The sequence below is a fragment of the Aotus nancymaae genome, unplaced genomic scaffold (assembly GCF_030222135.1).
Source record: "Aotus nancymaae isolate 86718 unplaced genomic scaffold, 86718_ANA_hifiasm-v0.15.2.pri h1tg000020l, whole genome shotgun sequence".
Classification (NCBI taxonomy): domain Eukaryota; kingdom Metazoa; phylum Chordata; class Mammalia; order Primates; family Aotidae; genus Aotus; species Aotus nancymaae.
Genome location: NW_026988432.1, coordinates 69,615,968 through 69,639,264, shown reverse-complemented (window position 1 = coordinate 69,639,264; position 23,297 = coordinate 69,615,968). Strand labels below are relative to the sequence as shown.

The 23,297-nt window shown below is 40.0% G+C and overlaps 2 protein-coding genes across 6 annotated transcripts in view; both read left to right on the top strand.

Moving 5' to 3' along the window:
• PTPN2 (protein tyrosine phosphatase non-receptor type 2) overlaps nucleotides 1-23,297 on the top strand; it is a 116,920-nt gene that overhangs the window by 7,240 nt on the left and 86,383 nt on the right. For all 5 annotated transcript variants that reach the window (XM_012472519.2, XM_064379451.1, XM_012472518.2 and 2 more), the window contains exon 2: nucleotides 22,084-22,174. In XM_012472519.2, coding sequence (XP_012327942.1) covers nucleotides 22,084-22,174 — 91 coding nt within the window. The remainder of the gene's footprint in view (nucleotides 1-22,083; nucleotides 22,175-23,297) is intronic.
• Nucleotides 10,375-10,912, top strand: LOC135276044 (ubiquitin-ribosomal protein eS31 fusion protein-like). The gene has a single exon (XM_064379003.1). It carries the CDS (start codon nucleotides 10,414-10,416, stop codon nucleotides 10,882-10,884), a length of 471 nt encoding a protein of 156 aa, XP_064235073.1. The 5' UTR covers nucleotides 10,375-10,413; the 3' UTR covers nucleotides 10,885-10,912.

Here is a 23,297-nt window from a genome sequence, read left to right as displayed (position 1 = left end):
CTGGGACCCAAATCTAGTATTTCTGATTCTCATTTCAGCACTACCCAAATTTATCCATGTGACTGCCTACATTGCTTTCTTTTTATGATCTATTTGAGATCAGTGGCACAGAAGGAATCATCTTAATTTTGATGGCTAGGAGGGAGTGGATGTGTTATAATAGGTAGGGTCATTTTGAGACTTGAGGCCTTTAAAACAGTATCTGGGATTCAGAGATCAATCAGACTTGTTTGCAAATCTCCTGAAACTATGCCAAATATTATGTATGTGTGTTCCCAGGTATTTCGTTTCTAGGTGATTCCATAGCTTATATCAGTTTCTTAGTGGATCTGTCTGTGACCCCTCAAAAGGTAAAGACCACTGCTGGAAGGGAAAGTAGCCTTTGGAAGGGTGCCCCAATGGGGAATGTATACCTAGAAATCATATTGTTTTGCCTTTGCCATGTGTTTTATAGATTACTATTATCTATAATCACAGAAATCCAGATAGTTGCATTTGTCCCCTAGCTCTTCTAGTTGCTTCTTGTTTGATTTTTTTATTTTAATCAGAATCTTTTTTTTTTTTTTTGAGGAAGGGTCTCACTCTGTCACCCAGGTTGGAGTGCAGAGGCTCGATCTTGGCTCACTGCAACCTCCACCTCCCAGGTTCAAGCAACTGTCCTGCCTCAGCCTCCTGAGGATTACAGGCGTGTGCCACTACGCCCGACTAATTTTTGTAGTTTTTGTAGAGACGGGGTTTCACCATGTTTGCCAGGCTGGTCTTGAACTTCTGACCTCGTGATCTACCCACGTCGGCCTCCTAAAGTGTGCTGGGATTACAGGCATTAGCCATCATGCCCAGCTGCTTGGCCAATTTTTTATCTTTTGTAGAGACGGGTTTTCACCATGTTGCCCAGGCTGGTCTTGAACTCCTGGGCTAAAGTGATCCTCCCATCCCGCCTTCTCATAGTACTAGGGAACCACAGTACTTGGCCAAAAAGAATCTTAAAAGCCCTTATTTACTTTTTCCAAATCGTTACTATGCAGAGAATTCCTCATTCGCAGTTGGAGAACCATTACAGCTCTCTCAGTCTTCTGCTGTTCTTTTAGCTGCGTCATCTTTTTCTTCTTATCTGCCCACTCTTTTCTCGCTTTCTTTCCTTTGGTCCTTAAAATAATCTGGGTAAACCAGAGAGATGGACAGATAAGGTCTGGGTAAGCGAAATTAAAATTAACATAAGTGTGCTCTTCACTTTCTCGAATAAACGTTATGTATGATTTGTTTCTCTTGGAAATCCTCATCTAGATTCTCTACTCTATTTATTAACTGTGTTGTAGTTCCACTTAATGCCCCGTTAAGGTAGTTTTTTCTTAATGGAAAGCTGTTAAGAGTCAGAGGATATTTAAACCAACTAATAAACTGGAACTTTTAAAAATACCCTCCTTACTTTGGATAATAGTGATTAGCCATATACTAAATCCTAAATCAGTTTACCATATAAAATTTAAGACATAGCAACTGATAACTGAGGAAGAGATACAGTTCCACAGGCTAACTTTAAAGAATGTAAGTGCTGATTCTCCTGAGAAGAAGAAAACTAAACTTCTGTTATATTCTTTTTTTTTTCCTCGAGATGGAGTATCACTGTGTCACCCAGGCTGGAGTGCAGTGGCGTGATCTTGGCTCAGTGCAGCCTCGCCTCCCAGGTTCAAGTGATTCTCCTGCCTCAGCCTCCCAAGTAGCTGGGACTACAGGCGCGTGCCACTACGCCCGGCTAATTTTTGTATTTTTAATAGATACGGGGTTTTGCCATGTTGGCCAAGCCAGTCTCGAACTCCTGACCAACCTTAGGTGATCCACCCACCTCGGCCTCCCAAAGTGCTGGGATTACAGGCATGAGTCACTGAGTCCAGCCTGTTATATTCTTAGTTGAAATAACATTGTCTTGCAGTGCCATTGTCTGAAATAGCTTTTGAAAATGAATGTAATGCCTTTTTTAATGTATTTAAATGTAGTGCCTATTTAATGTTCTTTATATGTCACAGTAGTACTAATGGTTCAGGAAGTTGTTTTGACTTAACAGTGAAATCCTTGCTTTTAAAAAGATCATAGACCCCTTGAGACACCTTTCAGATGAAACTCGTTTATGAGAGAAATGTCCACACAAATACAATCCCCCAAACTTACCATGTGGTTTTAGTAGGTTCATAGGCCTACCTGGTGATCCCCAGGATAAAAAGTTGTGGTCAGTAAACTGATTTCAGGGGCCAGGCTGGTGGCTCACTCCTGTAATCCCAACATTGTCTCAAAACAAAGAAACTGATTCAAGGTTAGATACTTTTATCTATGGATTTCTTTTTCAATGTGGCGGTAGATTTATGTGTGATTTTTTTTTTTTCTTTTCAAACAAAAGGAATGGAGGAAGGGAATGCAATAAATAACTTTTTAAATGCAGTACTTCTGATTTAATATGCCCCTTGTTCTCTATCAGTTTCATTTGGTTCATGTCACTGATCAAATATTTATAAACTTTTCTCAAACTTCTGTCATTCCCCTAAGGAAAATCTGATACTGAATTATTTTATTTCTTCTTTCGCTGTATTTGTACAGTTTCATACTCTGAAAGCTATCAGTTCCTCTTTATGGTTTCCTTATAGTACTTGAAGGAATTCTTCCTGTGGTTCAAGGTAAGGCTACAGGATTCCTAGAGTTTGTACCCCTCTAGTCTCAGTAAAGGACCTGTTATGCCAGGATAGCCCTGGAAAGTTGGAGTAACTTTGTAATAGTGGGAACTGCTTCTGTTCTGATTTATGGTTTTTTTTTTTGAGAGAGAGTCTTGCTCTGTTGTCCAGGCTGCTAGAATGCTATGGTGCAATTTCTGCTCACTGCAACTTCTGCCTCCTGAGTTCAAGCTATTCTCTTGCCCCAGCCTCCCGAGTAGCTGGGATTACAGGTGTGCACCACCACACATGGTTAATTTTTGTATGTTTAATAGAGATGGGGTTTCTCCATGTTGGCCAGGCTGGTCTCGAACTCCTGACTTCAAGTGATCTGCCCACCTTGGCCTCCCAGAGTACTAGGATTACAGGCATGAGCCACTGCACCCAACCTACCTCATTCTTTATACTACGATAAAGTCCTGGTTGGGCAATAATCTAAACATTAAAGAAATGAAACCATAAAATTATATAAGAATACAATGGAGGCCGGGCGCAGTGGCTCACACCTATAATCCCAGCACTTTGGGAGGCCGAGGCGGGTGGATCACGAGGTCAAGAGATCGAGACCATCCTGGTCAACATGGTGAAACCCCGTCTCTACTAAACATATAAAAAATTAGCCAAGCATGGTGGTGCATGCCTGTGGTCCCAGCTACTCGGGAGGCTGAGGCAGGAGAATTGCCTGAACCCAGGAGGCGGAGGTTGCGGTGAGCCGAGATCGCGCCATTGCACTCCAGCCTGGGTAACAAGAGCGAAACTCCGTCTCAAAAAAAAAAAAAAGAAAAAAAAAAAAAGAAGACAATGGAGAAAACTTTTTTGTAATCAACAGAATGATTTTATGCCATGTCACAGAAACCTAGAGAAAAAAGGTTTAAGTTTGATTTTATAAAAATTCAAATTTTTGACATGAAAACCTTTATAGGTCAAAAAATAACTTAAATTTTTAAGTATTTGCAATATATGACAAAAACTGAACTTCCTTAATGTGTAAAGAGCTCCTACATACCAAAAAGAGAATGGAAATACAAATGGCTTTTAAAAACAAGAAAAACTGTTTACCTTCACAATAATAACAGAATTGCAAATTATAACTATAACAAGACCATTTTTCATCTATCAGACAAAGAGCAAAATGTTTGTTAATAGGGTAGGTGAAGCTCAGGCACTTTCTTACATGATTAGTGACAGTATATATACATTGATATAACTTTTTTGAAAGGTTATTCATAGCAGCATTATTTATAATAGGTAAAACCTAGAAATAACCTATATGTGCATTATAGATAACTGGCTAAGTAATGAATACTGTTCATTTTTTTTTTTTTTTTTTTTTTGAGATAAAGTTTCACTCTTGTTGCCCAGGCTGGAGCACAATGGTGCAGTCTCGGCTCACTGCAGCCTCTGCCTCCCAGGGTCAAGTGATTCTCCTGTCTCAGCCTCCCAAATAGCTGGGATTATAGGTCCTGTGACCACACCTGGCTAATTTTTGTATATTTAGCAGAGAGCGAGTTTTACCACATTGACCAGGCTGGTCTTGAACTCCTCACCTCAGATGATCCACTTGCCTTGGCCTCCCAAAATGCTGGGATTACAGGTGTGAGCCAACGCACTCAGCCCTCAGTTGTTAAAAAGAACTTATAATCTGTATAGAAGTATTTTTAGTATATACTAAGTGAAAAAGCAAAGTGCAAAACAGTATGCTAATATTTGTTTGCGAGGGTGGGATGGAGGAAGGCAGGCTGGCTTATACATGGAGAAGAGTATCTCTCAGAAAATATACAAGACACTGGTTACAGTTATCACCTAAGGTAAAGGATGGAGGGAAAAGAGAAGGGGACTTTTTCACTCTATACCCTTTTGTACGGTTTAATATTTGCCATGCCCATGTAATCTATATATGCATATGAGCATTTGTATATACATATATATATAAATGTAAATTAAAAATATATAGGTGCTAAAGTTAAGTACTGGATTCCTATCTGGAAATGCTACCTAACTGCTGTATAATGTTGGAAGTTGAGTCTGTTTTCTCATTTGTAACCACCTCTTAGATAACACACATAAAAGCACATAGCACATGCCTGATACACAGTAGGGTTCAGTGACAGTGAGCTATTTTATTCTCCAAACTCTTCCTCAAAGAGAGCTTCTCAAAAAAAAAAAAAAAAAAATGTGATGAAGAAAAGAACTTTCCACCAGGGATCTTCTCTCCCCAACCAGTATCAGGCATATTAAAGGCTATAAGTTAAGTGAAAGGTTACTATCCTAAAGTAATGGTGTTTCAAAGTATGCAAGATACTTCATACTTCACTGTGTTCTTTTCTCAGCATCTTTATAGAGAATATATGCACAAACATCTGACTAACAACAGAAAGTGAACACTTTCCATCATATAATTTAGGATTCACTTAGAGATCTAAAGTATAAAGAAAGAAACTTAGGTATGTTATCCCATAAATAGGACCTCTTTTTTAATTTGGGATTATCTTAAGGTCCTACCTTATAAAATTATAAAATTAATAGAAGATTATTCTTTTCCAGTTTCCTAAGTTCTTGTTTGCTACTACATCGTAATAGTTAAAGGGAGAATATGGTGCAACAATGTAATGTTTTCTGTATGCCATATGTAGAACAAAGCTATGTATGAAATACTAAAAATATTATTTGACATTATTTAATAAAATATTGTTAACTGTTTCACCCTGATAATGATGGAAATTAAGTTACAGTAATATAGATTTTTAAAATAAAAACTTCAAGGCCAGACGCCATGGCTCACGCCTGTAATACCAGCACTTTGGAAGGCCGAAGCAGGCCGATTGCTTGAAACCAGGAATTTGAGACCAATCTAAGTAACACAGCAAATAGAAATAAAAAATAGGCAGGCGTGGCGGTGCACCTGCAGTCCCAGCTACTTGGGAGGCTGAGGTGGGGGGATCTCTTGAGCCCCTGAAGTCAAAGCTGGAGTGAGTCGTGATCATGCCACTGCATTCCAGCCTCAGTGACAAGGCAAGACCTTGTCTCAAAAATATAAATAAAATTAAATTAAAAATTTATTTATTTATTTATTTGAGACAGAGTCTTGGTCTGTCACCCAGGCTGGAGTGCAGTGGCACGTTCTCGGCTCACCACATTCTCTGCCTCCTGAGTTCAAGTGATTCTCCTATCTCAACCTCCCTAGTAGCTGGGATTACAGATGCATACCACTGCGTACAGCTAATTTTTGTATTTTTAGTAGAGATGGGGTTTCGCCATGTTGACCATTCTGGTCTCGAACTCCTGACCTCAAGTGATCCTCCTGCTTCAGCCTCCCAGAGTGCTGGTATTATAGGCGAGAGCCACCATGCCCAAAAGACTTTAAAATTCAGAATGTGAACCTTTGTTTTATAGCTTCGTTTGTTAAAACATAAATCAGGGGCTAGACGTGGTGGCTCATGACTGTAATCCCAACACTTTGGGAGGCCAAGGTGGCCAGATCACCTGAGGGTTGGGGGGTGGTGGGAGAATGGTTTCAGGATGAAGCTGTTCTACCTTAGATCATCAGGCATTAGATTCTCATAGGATCTTGCTTCCCTCACATGTGCGGTTCACAGTAGGGTGTGGGTTCCTGTGAGAATCTAATGCTGCTCCTGATCTGACAGGAGGGGGAGCTCAGGCGGTAATGCTCATTCACCCACCTCTGGTCACCTCCAGCTGTGCAGCCCACCTGCTGGGGATCCCTGTTTTAATGATTGATTCATGTTAGGGCATGTGTCAAAACCGCATACCTTTATCTTGCAGATTAGTATGCCACCATCTGAATATAGACATTTTGTTTATTCATGTGTTGATAGGCCTTTAATTTTTTCCACTTTTTGGCTATTATGAAAAATACTGCAATGAACATTGATATACAAGTATCTGTTTGAGTCCCTGCTTTCAATTTATTAATTTTTTTGAAATGGAGTTTTGTTCTTGTTACCCAGGCTGGAGTGCAGTGGCACTATCTCAGCTCACCACAAACTCTGCTTCCCAGGTTCAAGCAATTCTCCTGCGTCAGCCTCCCAAGTAGTTGGGATTACAGGCATGTGCCACTACGCCCAGCTAATTTTATATTTTTAGTAGAGATGGGGGTTTCTCCATGTTGGTCAGGGTGGTCTTGAACTCCTGACCTCAGATGATCCACCCGCCTTGGCCTCCCAAAGTGCTGGGATTACATGCATGACCCACCGTGGCTGGCCTGCTTTTCAATTTTTTTTTAAAGCTATAGACCTAGAAGTGGAATTGCTGGATAATATGCTACAGTAATTCCAGGTTTAGTTTTTTGAGGAACTATCAAACTATTTTCCATGGCAGCTGCACCATTTTACATTCCCACTAGCAATGTGTGAGGATTCTGATTTCTCCACTTAACATTTGTTATTTTCCATTTTTTTTTTTTGACTATAATTACACTAGTAGGTATGAAGTGGTATCTCATTGTGGTTTAGATATGCACTTCCCCAATGACTAAAGATGTTGAACACTTTTTTCATATGTATTTTGGCCGTTTGTGTATCTCCTTTGGAGAAATGCGTATTCATATCCTTTGCCCAATTTTTGTGTTGAATTGTAGGAATTTTTAATATATATTCCAGATTAATTTCTTGTCAGGTATATGATTTGCAGATGTTTTCTCCTATCAATTTTCTTTTTACATGCTTGATACAGTCATTTGGTGTATAAACGTTTTTACTTTTGATAAAGCCACTTATCTGTTTTTCTTTCGTTGCCTGTGCTTTTTGGTGTCATATTTTAGAAACCATTATGAAATCCAAATACATGAAGATTTTCAATCTCTATGTTTTCTTCTAAGAATTTTATAGTTTTAGCTCTTACATTTAGGTCTGTTGGTTAATTTTTAGTTAATTTTGGTATATAGGATAAAGTAGGGGTCCATTTTCATTCTTTTGCTTGTGGATGTCCAATTTTCTTAGCATCACTTGTTGGAAAAAATCTGTTCTTTTCCAATTAAATACTCTTGGCCCCCTTATTGAAAATAAGTTTACTGTAGAATAGAGAATTTTTCTGGACTGTATTCTGTTCCCACTGAACTAGATGTTTTTTATGCCATTACAGTGCTATTTTGATTACTGCAGCTGTGTAGTAAGCTTTGAAATTGGGAAATCAGGAAGTGTGAGTCTTCTTTTTTTTTTAAAAAAAAAAAAGATGGGGTTTCACCATGATGGCCAGGCTGGTCTTGAACTCCTGACCTCAGGTGATTCACCCACCTCGGCCTCCCAAAGTGCTAGGATTACAGGCATGAGCCACTGCACCCGGCCAAGTCTTCTAACTTTGTTACTACTTTTCAAGATTGGCTATTCAAGGTTCCTTAAAATTGAAATTCCATGTAAAATTTTAGGATGGCTTTTTCCACTTCTGCAGATTGTCATTGGGATTTTGATTGAGATCACATTGAACTGGCATATTGCTTTGGAGAGTATTACCCTTTGTTTTTGAGACAGAGTTTTGTTCTTGTTGCCCAGGCTGGAGTCCAATGGCTTGATCTCGGCTCGCCGCAACCTCTGCCCTCTGGGTTCAAACGATTCTGCTGCCTTAGCCTCCCGAATAGCTGGGATTACAGGCACGCGCCACCACACCTGGCTAATTTTGTATTTTTAGTAGAGACAGGGGTTTCTCCATGTTGGTCAGACTGGTCTTGAACTCCTGACCTCAAATAATCTACCCACCTCAGCCTCCCAAAGTGCGGGGATTACAGGCGTGAGCCACCACGCCAGGTTAGTATTAACCCTCTTAACAGTGTGAAGTCTTAAACTCCATGAACATGGGCTGTCTTTATTTAGCTTGTCTTTAATTTCTTTTAGCAATGTTTATAATTTTCAATGTGTAAGCCTTTTGTCTCCTTGGTTAAGTTTATTCACCACTATTTTATTCTTTTCAATACTATTTAAAATAGGATTGCTTTATTATTTATTGTTTATTATTATTTTGAGACAGGGTCTCACTCTGTTGCCCAGGCTGGAGTATAGTGGTGTGATCTTGGCTTACTGCAACCTCTGCTTCCCAGGCTCAGGCCATTCTTCCACCTCACCCTCCCAAGTAGTTGGGACCACAGGCACAAGCTACCATACTTGGCCATATATATATATATAATTTTTTTTTTTTTTTTTTTTTTTTTTTTTCAAGAAAATGAGGTTTCCCAATGTTGCCCAGGCTGGTTTTGAATTCCTGAGCTCAAAGCGATCTGGCCACCTTGGCCTCCCAAAGTGCTAGGATTACAGGATTGCCTTATTAATTATTTCTTTTGTATTGTTGATTGCTAGTATACAGAAGTACTGTGTGTGTTGATTTTGTATCTTGCAACTTTGCTGGATTTGTTTATTAGCTCTAACAATTTCTTGTGAATTCTTTACGGTGTTCTATATAAGATATCATTTTGAGTGGAGATAGTTTAACATCTTTTTTTTTTTCCAATTTAGATACTTATTTTTTTCCTTTGCCTAATTGCTCTGGCTAGAACATGTAGATTGTGTTGAATAATAGTAGTGAAATAGACATTCTTGTCTTATTCTTAACTAGTTAGTATTTTTAAAAATAAAATATACCATTTTTTAAATAATCCGTTATCCATTTCTTACCCCATTTACAATACTATCTTTCTAATTTACAGAATTCCTATATGTGAATTGAGTGAATTAAGCATGAACAATTGTCTACATAATCTGTTCTTTCTCCACTTATTAACCTTCATTTCTTGGCATTTCCTTCCCTTGTACACAAGTCTTGTGTTGCTTGTAGTTGTAACACCTATTATTCCTTCTTTCTTTCTTTTTTTTTGAGACACGTCTCTCTTCATCGAGCAGGCTGGAGTGCAGTTGTGCAGTCTGGGCTCACTGCAACCTGCGCCTCTCAGGTTCAAGCGATTCTCCTGCCTCAGCCTCCCCAATAGATGGGATTATAGGCACATACCACCATGCCTGGGTAATTATTTTTGTATTTTTAGTAGCGACGAGGTTTTGCCATGTTGACCAGGCTGGTCTGGAACTCTTGACCTCAAGTGATCTGCCACCTTGGCCTCCTAAAGTGCTGAGATTACAGGCGTGAGCCACTGCGCCTGGCCCCTTCCTTCATTTTTTTTTAAACGTGCTTCCTTCACATCTTGTGTCTGCACAGCTGTTTTTTTTTTAGAGACAGAATCTCACTCTGTAGCCCAGGCTGGAGTGCAGTGGCATGATCTTGGCTCACTGCAACCTCCGCCTCCCAGGTTCAAGCAGTTCTCCCGAATAGCTGGGATTACAGGCACACACCACCATGCCCAGTTAATTTTTGTATTTTTAGTAGAGACGGAGTTTCACCATGTTGGCCAGGCTGGTCTTGAACTCCTGAGCTCATGATCCACCTGCCTCGGCCTCCCAAAGTGCTGAGATTACAGGTGTGAGCCACCGTGCCTGGCTTGCACAGCTGTTTTACCTATGGCCCTCCTTTCCCTGCTTGTTGATATGACACACTCCTGCCCAAGCTTCAGGCCCATTCATACACTGTGCCTTTCACTCCCCCAGGCACAAATAAATCCTCCTCCTGTGTCTCCTTTAAATATGAACATACTTTTTCCATGGCACTTATTAGAGTGGCTCCTTAGATGTCTCAGGGAAAAATTTGAAGTTTGCTTTTTTAAAAAAGAAAGGAGCCTTTTCTATCCGCCATCTGAGCCTCAGGTGGGGCCGCCACCAAAATGCAGATTTTCGTGAAAACCCTTACGGGGAAGACCATCACCCTCGAGGTTGAACCCTTGGATACGATAGAAAATGTAAAGGCCAAGATCCAGGATAAGGAAGGAATTCCTCCTGATCAGCAAAGACTGATCTTTGCTGGCAAGCAACTGGAAGATGGACGTACTTTGTCTGACTACAACATTCAGAAGGAGTCTACTCTTCATCTTGTGTTGAGACTTCGTGGTGGTGCTAAGAAAAGGAAGAAGAAGTCTTACACCACTCCCAAGAAGAATAAGCACAAGAGAAAGAAGGTTAAGCTGGCTGTCCTGAAATACTATAAGGTGGATGAGAATGGCAAAATCAGTCGCCTTCGTCGAGAGTGCCCTTCTGATGAATGTGGTGCTGGAGTGTTTATGGCAAGCCACTTTGACAGACATTATTGTGGCAAATGTTGTCTGACTTACTGCTTCAACAAACCAGAAGACAAGTAACTGAGTTAATAAACGACATGAACTAACATTTATTTTTGGATTTTATTGCAGTGCTATAAAGAATGATTTTTAAGCACCAAAAAAAAAAAAAAAAAAAAAAAGAAAGGAAGGGCCGGGCGCGGTGGCTCACGCCTGTAATCCCAACGCTTTGGGAGGCCGAGGCGGGTGGATCACGAGGTCAAGAGATCGAGACCATCCTGGTCAACATGGTGAAACCCTGTCTCTACTAAAAATACAAAAAAAAAGGGCATGGTGGTGCATGCTTGTAATCCCAGCTACTCAGGAGGCTGAGGCAGGAGAATTGCCTGAACCCAGGAGGCAGAGGTTGCAGTGAGCAGAGATCTCACCACTGCACTCCAGCCTGAGTAACAAGAGCGAAACTTGGTCTCAAAAAAAATAAAAATAAAATAAATAAATAAAAAAGAAAGGAAAAGTTATTGGGCATAATTGTACAAATAACAGTAAAAATTGACAGCAAGAAAGGCGATAGAAAACTATGACAAATGAAGATGATGGCTCATGCCTGTAATCCCAGCACTTTGGGAGACTGAGGCAGGCAGATCACTTGAGGTCAGGAGTTCAAGACTAGTCTGGCCAGTATGGAGAAACCCTTTCTCTACTAAAAATGTAAAAATTAGGCAGGTGTGGTGGTGCACGCTTGTAATCCCAGCCGGTCGGGAGGCTGAGGCAGGAGAATTCGCTTGAACCCAGGAGGCGGAGGCTGTAGTGAGCTGAGATCATGCCACTGCACTCCAGTCTGGGCGACAGAGTGAGACCCTGTCTCAAAAAATAAAAAAGAAAAAACTATGACAAATGGGTATAATTTCCCAGAACTATTAAAGTCTTTTAATCACACGCACTAGAAGCTTTTGTTGTTGTTGTTGTGTTCTAATTTATCATTGAAGTGACCAAAGCACAGTGGTAATAACAAGCCTGTGTGATTAATTGCTTGACACTAGAAAAGGGTTGTTCCCACATATTTGAGACTTAAGGAATTTTGATAGTGAACAGTGTAAGTACCCACACAGTTGTGGGTAAAGAACTGATATATGCATTCACTTTCTGTAAAGATGACCAAACATACATTGTTAGACATGAAAAATTCACCCCAAGATCACTGGGAGCATGCAAAATAGTATGAGATTGAGAAAGCTGTAATTCAGGTTTCCAAATGCAAGAGCAGGTGGAGAAAAGAAAATAGAAACTGAGAATAGTAAAGAGTTTTTAAAGTTACAACACACAATTGTTAAAATAGAAAATTTAGTACAAACTAGCAGAGCAGGTAGTCCAGAATACTGAGGTGGCTTGAGAAAAATCTCTCAGAACTCAGGAAAAAGGTGTGAGAAATGAGCGTTAGGAGAGAGCACTTCCCCGTTTGTGGTAGGAGTTCCTGAAAGGGAACAGAGGAGACTGAAGTGAAACTCTATTGAGTGACCAGGAAGACTCAGATGGAGAAACTAACCCAGTTCCAACGAAGAGTTGGCACATATCTTTAACGTATTTTTTTTTTTAAGTCAGCCTAAAGAAAGTTTTAAGGTACATCTGAAAGAGTAAGCAGTACAGAAAAATCTTGACAGCATCTGAAGACCAAAAAAAAGTACAGTTACTGTTGAGTGTGAGGCAAAACCTCACTTTCAGTCTTTCTTAAGAAATATTGGTAAAATATGCTCTTGATTCAGGAGTTCTATTTTTATTTCATTTTATTATTTATTCATTTTTTGAGACAGGGTCACTGCTTACTGCAGCCTTGACTTCCTGGGCTCAAGTGATCCTCCCACCTTTGCCTTGCAAGTAGCTGGGACTGCAGGCACACCACCACACTTTGCTATTTAAAAAATTTTTTTTTTCTTTGTAGATAGGTGGTTTCACCATGTTTTTGTGGTAGTAGACTTGACTAATTTTCCTTTTGGCTTATCAATAGAGTCCTAAGTTCTAACAGCGAATATATATTAATTTATTAAAAGGTAAAGAAATTGTAGACAGTCTCACACAGATTAAAAAAAAAAAGGTGAGGGGTGAAGGTATCAGAAATTCAGTGGGCTTCCAGGAAAACAAAGAAAAAAAAATGATAAAGATACTCGTTTCTTTCCAAGCAAGTCACACATAAAAACTCAAAGCACTCAGTGGCCTCATAGAGATAAAGAACTGTATTTGCTTGAACAGTCCCCTGAGGCTTAAATTAATGTGTGATGAAAAGGTTAAACGATATTTTATATATTTTTGTTTTCGGAGACAAATGTAATGAGTTTCAGAAATAGTTCTATGAAAATGTGAGTATTTTGTACTTTAAAAAATATCAGTTATTTGGAACCTTTACTTTTTTCTTTCTTTTTTTTTTTTTTTTTTAAGACAGGGTCTCACTCTGTCACCCAGGTTAGAATGCAGTGGAGTGATCACAGCTCACTGCAGCCTTAACCTTCCAGGCTCAGGTGATCCTCTTACCCCAGCCTCCCAAGTAGCTAGGATTACAGATGTATACCACCACGCCTGGCTAGTTTTTGTATTTTTTGTAGAGGTGGGAGTTTCACCATGTTGGCCAGACTGGTCTCAGACTCCTGGGCTCAAGCAATCCTCCCACCTTGGCCTCCCAGAGTGTTGGGATCACAGGTATGAGCCACCACACCTGGTCACATAATTCTTATTATTTTCTTGTCCATGCCAGTATGTTAGGTTGAAAATAAGTACTTCATTGTTAGGCATTTCATTGATTGAACAACACATCAATTTTGAGTTCTTAATTTTTTTCAATTTTGTTGAGATATATTTCACATACCTAAAGGATACAGTTTAGTGGTTTTTAGTGTATTCATAGTTGTGCAACTAAATCTTAATTTCAGAATATATTCAAAACCGCAAGGAGAGATTGGGTACATATAGTTATGTCCCATTCTCCCCTCCATCCCAACCTCAGACAACCACTTACCTACTTTCCATCTCCAGATTTGCCTCTTCTGGCCATTTTCCATGAATGGACTCATACCATGTGTAGTCTTTTGTGTCTGGTTTCTTTAACTTAGCACAATATTTTAAAGTTTCATCTGTGTTGTATGCTCATTACTTCATTTCTTCTTTTAAGTTAGTAAGATTCCATTTTATAGATATATACCATATTTTGTTTATCTGTTTACCAGATGATGGACAAGTGATTGTTTTACTTTTAGCTATTATTAATAGCGCTACTATGAGCATATGTGTACAAGTTTTTGTGTGAACGTATGTGTTTGTTTTTCTTGGGTATGTGCCTTGGAGTAGAATAGCTAGTTCATATGTTAACTCTTTGTTTAGCACTTGCTATTCTAAAGTGGCTACATCATTTTAACCTTTAGTTTTTTGTTTTTTGATTTTTTGGGGGGTGGGATGGGGCTGGAATGCAGTGGCGTAATCTCAATTCACTGCAACCTCTACCTCCTGGGTTCAAGTGATTCTTGTGCCTCAGCTTCCTGAGTAGCTGGGACTACAGGCACGTGTCATGATGCCCAGCTAACTTTATATTTTAGTAGAGATGGGGTTTCACCACGTTGCCCAGGCTGGTCTTGAACTCCTGAGCTCGGGCAGTCTGCTCACCTCAGCTTCCCAAAGTGCTAGGATTAAGGCGTGGGCCACCACACCCAGCCATTAACCTTTAGTTATTTGAGGCATATGTTGGGCATATGTTATATATATGATAGATAAAATGCACAAATTAAAAGCATAGAGCTCAGTGAATCCTTACAATGTACATATCTCTGTAATCACCACCCAAATCAAAATATAAACATATCCCAAAATTAGTCACGTCTACTACCTAAGAAGGCCGCCTCATTCCCTTTCCTAGAGGTAACCACTATTCTGACTTCTGTCACCATTGAATAATTTTGCTGCTTGTTCACATCAATGGAAATTTCAAGTGTGTTCTCTTTTGTGTCTGGCTGCTTTTTTCCCACAGTATGTCTGTGAAATTTATCCTTGTTGCTGCATGGAACAGTAGGCTTAGTCTTTTTTTTTTTTTTCCACATGACATGATTTCATCCTGAAGGCCCTTCTAGATTGCTCTGATGTTTTTGTTGTTGTTGTTGTTGTTGTTGTTGTTTTGAGACGGGATCTTTGTTGCCTGGCCCGTAGTGCGGTGGCATAGTTTTGGCTCATTGCAGCCTCTGCCTCCTGGGCTCAAGCGATCATCTCACCACAGCCTCCAGAGTAGCTGGGTTAACAGATGTGAGCCAGCCACCGTGCCCTGCCCTGTAATATTACATTGTGTGATTCTTCTACAGTTTATCCATGTTCATGCACATTTGGAGTTTTTCTTCTGGTTCTGGTATTATGCATAAATATAAATGTGTTTTTCTTCATGGACTTATGCATTCTTTTTTTCTTAGAAATACCCAGGAGTGTAATTGCTGCGTCATATGGTAGACATGTTTAGCTTTAATACTGAGCATTGCTTGTTTGAAATCTTGTACCTTCTAGTGAGGGAATAAAACACTCATAAGGCATACCTTCCTGGACCAGTTTCTTCTTCCTCCTCCCACCTCCTCCCTTCTCCCTCCTCCTCCCTCCCTCCTCCTTTTCCTTCCCTCCCCCCTCCTCTTCCCTGCTTATTTCCTTCCCCCTCTTCCCTCCTTTCACCTCTTTCCTTCTCCTTTTTTCTTTCTTTTGTCTTGCTCCCACACTTTTTTTTTTTTTTAAAGACAGAATCTTGCTGTGTTGCCCAGGCTGGTGTACAGTGGCATGATCATGGCTTACTGCAGCTTTGGCCTTCTGGGCTCAAGTGATCCTCCCACCTCAGTCTCCCAAGTAGCTGGGACCACAGATGGTGCACCACCATCCCTTGCTAATTTTTAAGTAGAGATGGGAGTCTCTCTGTGTTGCCCAGACTGGTCTCAAGTGATTCTCCCGCCTCAGCCTCCTGAAGTATTGGGATTACAGGCATGACTCACAGCGCCTGGCCTCAGCTTCTTTAAAGACCATCCTGTAACACCAAGTTACTTTGAGAATTCCATGAATGTCTGCTTAAAGATGACCTTCTGAATTCTGTGACTTTTACAAATGGCTTGTTGCAGTGAAGAAGTATGGTGATGACTTTATGTGAAGTATACTTTTGGAATTTCTTAAGCAGAAGTCCTGAGACTTTTGAGAATTCATCAATTTAAATAGTACTGTGTAGGCACAGTTACTCCTTATGAAATGAAGAGTAGCTGGATGAATAAAAAAATCTTACTCTTACATTTCAATTCAGCATTATTTGAACCCAACAAAATTACTTCTATAGTACAGTCAGTTTAGTTCCTTATTTCAAGCAATATATATATATGTGCATATATATGCATATGTATGTATGTGCATATATATATCAAAATTCAAGAGGGATTAAATATTATATGAAAATATTAGGAGGCAAAGTAGGAGGAGAAAGTAAACACATTGAGAGTAGGTATGTTCAGAATTTAAAGTCTTTGGGCCTGGAGATAAGCTATAAGGCCATTGATGAGAATGGACCATTTCATAATGTTCTGAAAATTAGACTACTTTGGAAAAAGATGTGGTGCATGGTCTTAATGTAGGCAATGAACATGTGTGTATAAATTTCAAATACAGTTAAGGAGCTAAGTGGATTTTTTGCTACCAAATAACATGTATTAATAATAGCTCAGTTCCATTTACTGATTTGTTATTCCTTTGTTTATGTCATATATTATCCTTCCAAGAGATTGTGAGTTAATGCTACTAGCAATTTGGTATGAGGGCCTGTTATTAAAATCGCTGCATGGGCCAGGCGTGGTGGCTCACGCCTGTAATCCCAGCACTTTGGGTGGCCAAGGTGGGCGGATCATGAGGTCAGGAGTTGGAGACCAGCCTGACCAACATGGTGAAACCCCATCTCTACTAAAAATACAAAAATTAGCCAAGTGTGGTGGTGTCTGCCTGTAATCCCAGCTACTCAGGAGGCTGAGGCAGGAGAATCGCTTGAACCTGGGAGGCAGAGGTTGTAGTGAGCCGAGATTGCGCCACTGCACTCTAGCCTGGGCAACAGAGCGAGACTCTGTCTCAAGAAAAAAAAAAAGCTACATAATATTCAATTGGATGTACCCTGATTTATTCAACCAGCCTTTTGTCATTAGACGTTTAGTTTATTTAAAGCCTTTCAACATTATAAATAACTGTAAAAGAGATCTTTGTGCTATGAGTTGCCTCCATTTTGGATCATTGCCACTAAGAAATATCTAGTGACTCAATTATTCCTTGCTCTTTTTAAGCAAAAATCATATTACAAAGAATAAGATTTAAAATTTTTGGTTAAATTATACTTTAAAGCAAAGATCCTTGCCATTTAGGTGTAGTTTTGATTAAAGGTGTGCTTTGGTATTAAATAAGAACAGTGATTCTCAACTGTGTGTTGCTCGGGGATACGTTTGTGCTGGATTTTGCTGGCGAAGGACATTTGGCAATGTCTGGAGAGATTTTTGGTTGTTACAGATACAGGGAGGGGTGCCGCTGATATCTAATGAGTAGAGGCCAGGGATGCTGCTGCTAAACATCCTGCAATACACATGACAGCCCCCCTACCCTCCCACTGAAAATAGCTAGCCTAAAATGTCAGTAGTGCTGAGGCTGAGAGACCTTGGATTAACAGGTTTCACTGCTGATGGGAAACATTCTTTTTTTTGTTTTAGATAGGGCCTCACTCTGTTGCTCAGGCTGGAGTACAGTGGCAGGATTCTGGCTCACTGCGATCTTGAACTCCTGGGTTCGAGCAATTCTGCTTCTGCCTCCCAAGCAGCTGGGATTACACGTGCACATTGCCATGCCTGGCTAATTAAGAAACTTTTTGTAAAGCTGGGGTTTCACTGTGTTGCCCAGGCTGACCTCAAACTCCTAGCCCTAAGTGATCCTTCCACTTGGGCCCCCCAAAGTAGATCTCTCAAACATCTGCCCAGAGGGAAACATTCTTGATGTAGTATTTATGGCTAATGTTCATGGAATTTATCTGCGATAAAAGGGGAAAGTTTTAGCACCAGAACATAAGTAGAACTGACTTGGCCTTATGTGATAGACCTAGTGAATAGCTCAACTGTCTGCTTTCCCAATGCCATTTAGACAGACACCATATATTTTATTGCTTATGCAATGTGCTTATAAAATTATTTATTTTATTTATTTTTTTGAGATAAAGTGTCACTCTGTCACCAGGCTGGAGTGCAGTGATGCGATCTCAGCTCACTGCAACCTCCACCTCCTGGGTTCAAGCAATCCTCCTGCTTAGCCTCCCGAGCAGCTGGAACTACAGGCGTGCACAACCACACCCGGCTAATTTTTATATTTTTAGTAGAGATGTGGTTTCACCATGTTGGCCAGGATGTTCTCGATCTCCTGACCTCATGATCATCCACCTGCCTCGGCCTCCCAATGCTGGGATTACAGGTGTGAGCCACCGTGCCCAGCCAAAATTTTTTATTTTTGTGTCTTGAGTATTCCTGAAAATGCCTCATCAATGTCAGATCTAGTCGTTGTTGAGATTTGGTTATGCTGTGTATATTAGAGATGTGGTTTAGCTACTTGGGAAAGAAAATTAATCAGTAGCTGATTTAACAAATAGGAGTTTATGTTTCTTATATGATATGAATTCTGGAGAGGGGCTGTTACTGTGGCTCCTTGATGCCACTCAGGACCCAATGCTGATATTTCTGCTTAGCTTTCCTCTGAATGTGCATTTTACCTTGTTCTCACAGGATGGCTCCTGCCTATTCCCACCCCTAACCGCTCCTGCCTATTCCCACCCCTAACCCCCTACAGCAAAACCTGTGTTCCAGGCAGGCAGCAGTTGGAAGGGCAAAGGTACCTGGAACCAGTCCTCTTTGTCAACATTTTCCTGCAGCCCAACCCAGTGGTTTCTGCTTATTCCCATTGGCCAGACTGTCACAGGACCATAGAGGCTCGAGAAAATAGATTTTCAGTTGGGCTTACTGTGGTCAGAAAACAAAAGCAGATACCTTCAGAAAGAAAGAAAGGATATTGATTGGGGCTGGGTGCTGTGGCTCACACCTATAATCCCAGCACTTTGGGAAGCTGAGGTGGGCAGATCACTTAAGGTCAGGAGTTTGAGACCAGCCTGGCCAACATAGTGAAATCCCGTCCCTACTAGAAATATAGAAATTAGCCTGGCATGGTGGTGCATGCCAGTAATTCCAGCTACCTGGGAGGCTGAGGCAGGAGAATCTCTTGAACCTGGGAGGTGGAGGTTGCGGTAAGCCAAGATTGTGCTGCTGCACTCCAGCCTGGGCAACAGAGTGAGACTCTGCCTCAAAAAAAAAAAAAAGAAAGAAAGGATATTAAAATAAACAGCTAATATGAACCTCTGGGAGCTGCTTTTTGAAGTATTGGTTCTTCTAAGTTCACTGAAATTTTTTTATAAAGTAAGTAGAACAAATGATTAATATTGGAGATTTGAAAGAATGGACTCACTGCAAGAGATCTTCTTATTAGCTGAGAAAATAAAATGTATTTATGTTATGAATGTATTTCTTAACCCCAAGAACTTGGCTGTTATATTGTGTTTTGTAAATTTTAAAGCTCCCTACCACTATGCTAGGGACCCTACCCTCTTTTGTATAGTGCACACAAAGAAGTGTGTTTCTCTAGGCTAAAAATAGGAATCTGCACCTGACAGATGGCCTTAAGTTTGGAAAATGGGTGTGTGTGCATCACAGAAGTGGAAGAAGGGAAGGGAGTCCTACCTTCTCTGCCTGTGGTTTTAAGCCTCGCCTCACCTCCCCGCAAATCAGTATCTTTCCTATACACTAGTAATGGCCAATAGATTTTTTTTAAAAATCCCATTTGCAGTAGCAGCAAAGCCTATTGTTTCTGAGAACAAACCTTTATGATACATTTATGCTAACCTTTAGCATAGCTTTATGAAGAAAACTACAAAATTAATTGAAATACCATGAACTACAGTGCAATTGGGGAGAATAAATAGGGGACAACTTGCCTTATAGGTATATTGATAAATTACAAAGATGTAGTAACTAAAATTTGATACTGTCTCAAGGGCAAGCAAATGCTTCTGTGAAGTAGAATGAGGGTCTAGAAACAGATCCTTGTGTGTGCCGAAACTTGGTTTATTATAGAGCAGTTGTTACTGATAAATGCAGAAACCAATAAATGGTATTAAGTCAATTAACTTTCCAGTTGGACAGGATAAAATTAAATTTATCTTCTACACTGTCTTAGGTCTTGCAAAAGGACTCTTACCAGTTCATTCACTTTCAGAAAAGTGGAGGAGCTTCATATTAAAAATGTGTGCATCGTGTTCCATAAATAAAAACTTTGGATACTCAGCTGGCCGCGGTGGCTCATACTTGTAATCCCAGCACTTTGGGAGGCAGAGGCAGGCAGATCACTTGAGCCCAGGTGTTTGAGACCAGCCTGGGCAAAAAGTGACACCCTGTCTCTATAAAAACAAAAAACAAAATGGCACCTAACTTTTAAAATACTTTTTCTTACATGTGATAGTGTGAGCAAAAGCACAATTTACTTTTTACTGTTAAAGCATGATTTTCATTTGTTAGTTTTTTCTAACACTTCTGTCTTTACTTGAATTCTTGGAACACTGTTTCCTGGGAGATCAAACCTGGCCATAATGGATACATCAGTAGTGAGAGCTTAGTGTGGACATAGCCTTACAGAATGTCTTCCACACTGAAATGCAGAAAACCTGAAAGCACCTAGGATGAGCCTCAGGCCTGCTGGGTGTCTCAGCTCACTGCAACCTCTGCCTCCTGGGTTTAAGCGATTCTCATGACTCAGCTTCCCAAGTAGCAGGAATTATAGGCGCTTGCCACTACACCTGGATCATTTTTGTGTTTTGTTTTTGTTTTTGTTTTTTTTGAAACGGAGTCTTGCTCTGTCACCCAGGCTGGAGTGCAGTGGTTCAATTTCGACTAACTGCAACCTCTGCCTCCCAGATTCAAGCAATTCTCTGCCTCAGCCTCCCAAGTAGCTGGGATCACAGGTGCCTGCCACCACGCCTGGCTAATTTTTGTATTTTTAGTAGAGATGGGGTTTCACCATCTTGGCCAGGCTGGTCTTGAACTCTTGACCTTGTGATCCACCTGTCTCAGCCTACCAAAGTGCTGGGATTAAAGGCATAAGCCATCACGCCCGGCCTAATTTTTGTATTTTTAATAGAGCTGGGGTTTCACAACGTTGACCAGGCTGGTCTTGAACTCCTGACCTCAGGTGATCCGCCTACCTCGGCCTCCCAAAGTGTTGGGATTACAGGTGTGAGCCACCTTGCCCAGCCAGTTACTGAACATTTATGGCTCTAGAAGTAATTTTTTTTGAAGGAGAAGTAATGACAAACCTGATAGAATAATATTTGAGGATATTTCTGAGTTCAAAATGAAGTAACAATTAAGTAGCATGAAGATGATGAAATAAATTTTTTTTTGTTTTTGTTTTTTGTTTTTTGTTTTTTGAGATGGAGTTTCGCTCTTGTTACCCAGGCTGGAGTGCAATGCCGCGAGCTCGGCTCACCGCAAACTCTGCCTCCTGGGTTCAGGCAATTCTCCTGCCTCAGCCTCCTGAGTAGCTGGGATTACAGGCACGTGCCACCGTGCCCAGCTATTTTTTTGTATTTTTAGTAGAGACGGGGTTTCACCATATTGACCAGGATGGTCTCGATCTCTTGACCTCGTGATCCACCCGCCTCGGCCTCCCAAAGTGCTAGGATTACAGGCTTGAGCCACCGCGCCCGGCCGAAATAAATTTTTTAAAGGTATAACTCCAAAATTTAGGTAGATGCTATGAGTTTTAGTCAAAATTTGAATATGATATGACTGATCATAGATACCTCCCTTGCATTGATTCTGCTTCATAAAGTGTTTGATGCTTGCTTGTAGGTGTTGAATAGAGCCTAATTAGCAGTAAATAAACAGATCTAGAGCACAGACTGGCATATGAAGGACCTTGGTTCAATCTTGGGGGCTGTGGGACCTTTGGATTTTTTAACTTCTGAAAGCCTTTCATCCCTCACAGATAAAATGGGGAAGAAAATTGTTTCCGTTAGTATTGTGAGGATTAAATGAGGTGATGTAGGCAATGTGCTCTGCATAGTACTTGACGTATCGTAAGTCCTTAATGTTATTTTACACTGGCTGGGAAGATATGTTTTGCTGTGGAAAATTGAAGAGGGATATTAAAATATATTTTTGTTATTTTAAGGAAATTCGAAATGAGTCCCATGACTATCCTCATAGAGTGGCCAAGTTTCCAGAAAACAGAAATCGAAACAGATACAGAGATGTAAGCCCATGTAAGTACTTATGGGTTTGTGTGCATGTGTATTTTTTGGTTTGTGTTAGCAGGCAGGATGTAGTGAAAAGGAGGGCTTGGGGTCATTGTTGATAAATATAGTAATTTTTTCCTATTTACATGATACACATTCTTTAAAGAAGAATTTAAAGGTGTAGAGTAGTAAAAGGAAAAATAATGGGTAATTATTCATCCTTCAAACATAGGCACCATTAATTTTGATGTATTGCCCACCAACCTGTTTTTCTTATGCACAATTTTTCTTTAAAATAATTGTAATTATATATGTATATATAATATCCATATATATTTCCTTTTCATCTTACTACATGGCCTTTGTAAGTATTACTTAAAATAGTTATTGGTGTAGTTTGGTTTTTTCCTTCCCCAAGTTACAAGAGTAGTATGTACGCACTGTAGAAAACTTACAAAACATAGAAAAGTATAAGGAACAAACTTATTTAAAAATAAATCATAATTTGGGTTTATATTCTTTGGAGTTTTTAAAAATAAACATTTTAAATTGAAAATTAGAACCGTTCACATACTCATTTGTAGCTCTTACTTAGCAGTACATTGTAAACATTTTCTTATTATAAATACAATTTTTAATTGCTTTGACAGTGGCTTTGGATATACCATTCTTTTACATAAGTTCCCTTGCGGTTAGACATTTAGATTATGATGTAAATAATACATTTACACTGACTGGGAAGATAGGTCTTGCTGTGGAAAATTGAAGAGGGATATTAAAATATATTTTTGTTATTTTAAGGAAATTTGAAATGAGTCCCATGACTATCCTCATAGAGTGGCGCCCCCCCCAGACATACACACTTGTGTGAACAATTGTAATGTTAGAGTTCTTCGGTGTATTCATCATGCAGTGATTTTATTTTTTGTTCTGATTCATGCAACTTATTCAGATATTGAATTGGGCTTCTTTCCTGCTTCAGCATGTTTCCCTGTGTTTGATTTTAGTGGGCTAAACATAGGTTTTCTCTTTAGGGCTCCTTGTTAGGAGGGACTTAAAAAACAGTATCAAATTGATCATGTGCTGGTTTTTGCTTGTTTCTGGTTGTTCCCCTGTTTCACCATCTCAGCCAGGCTGGTCTTGAATTCCT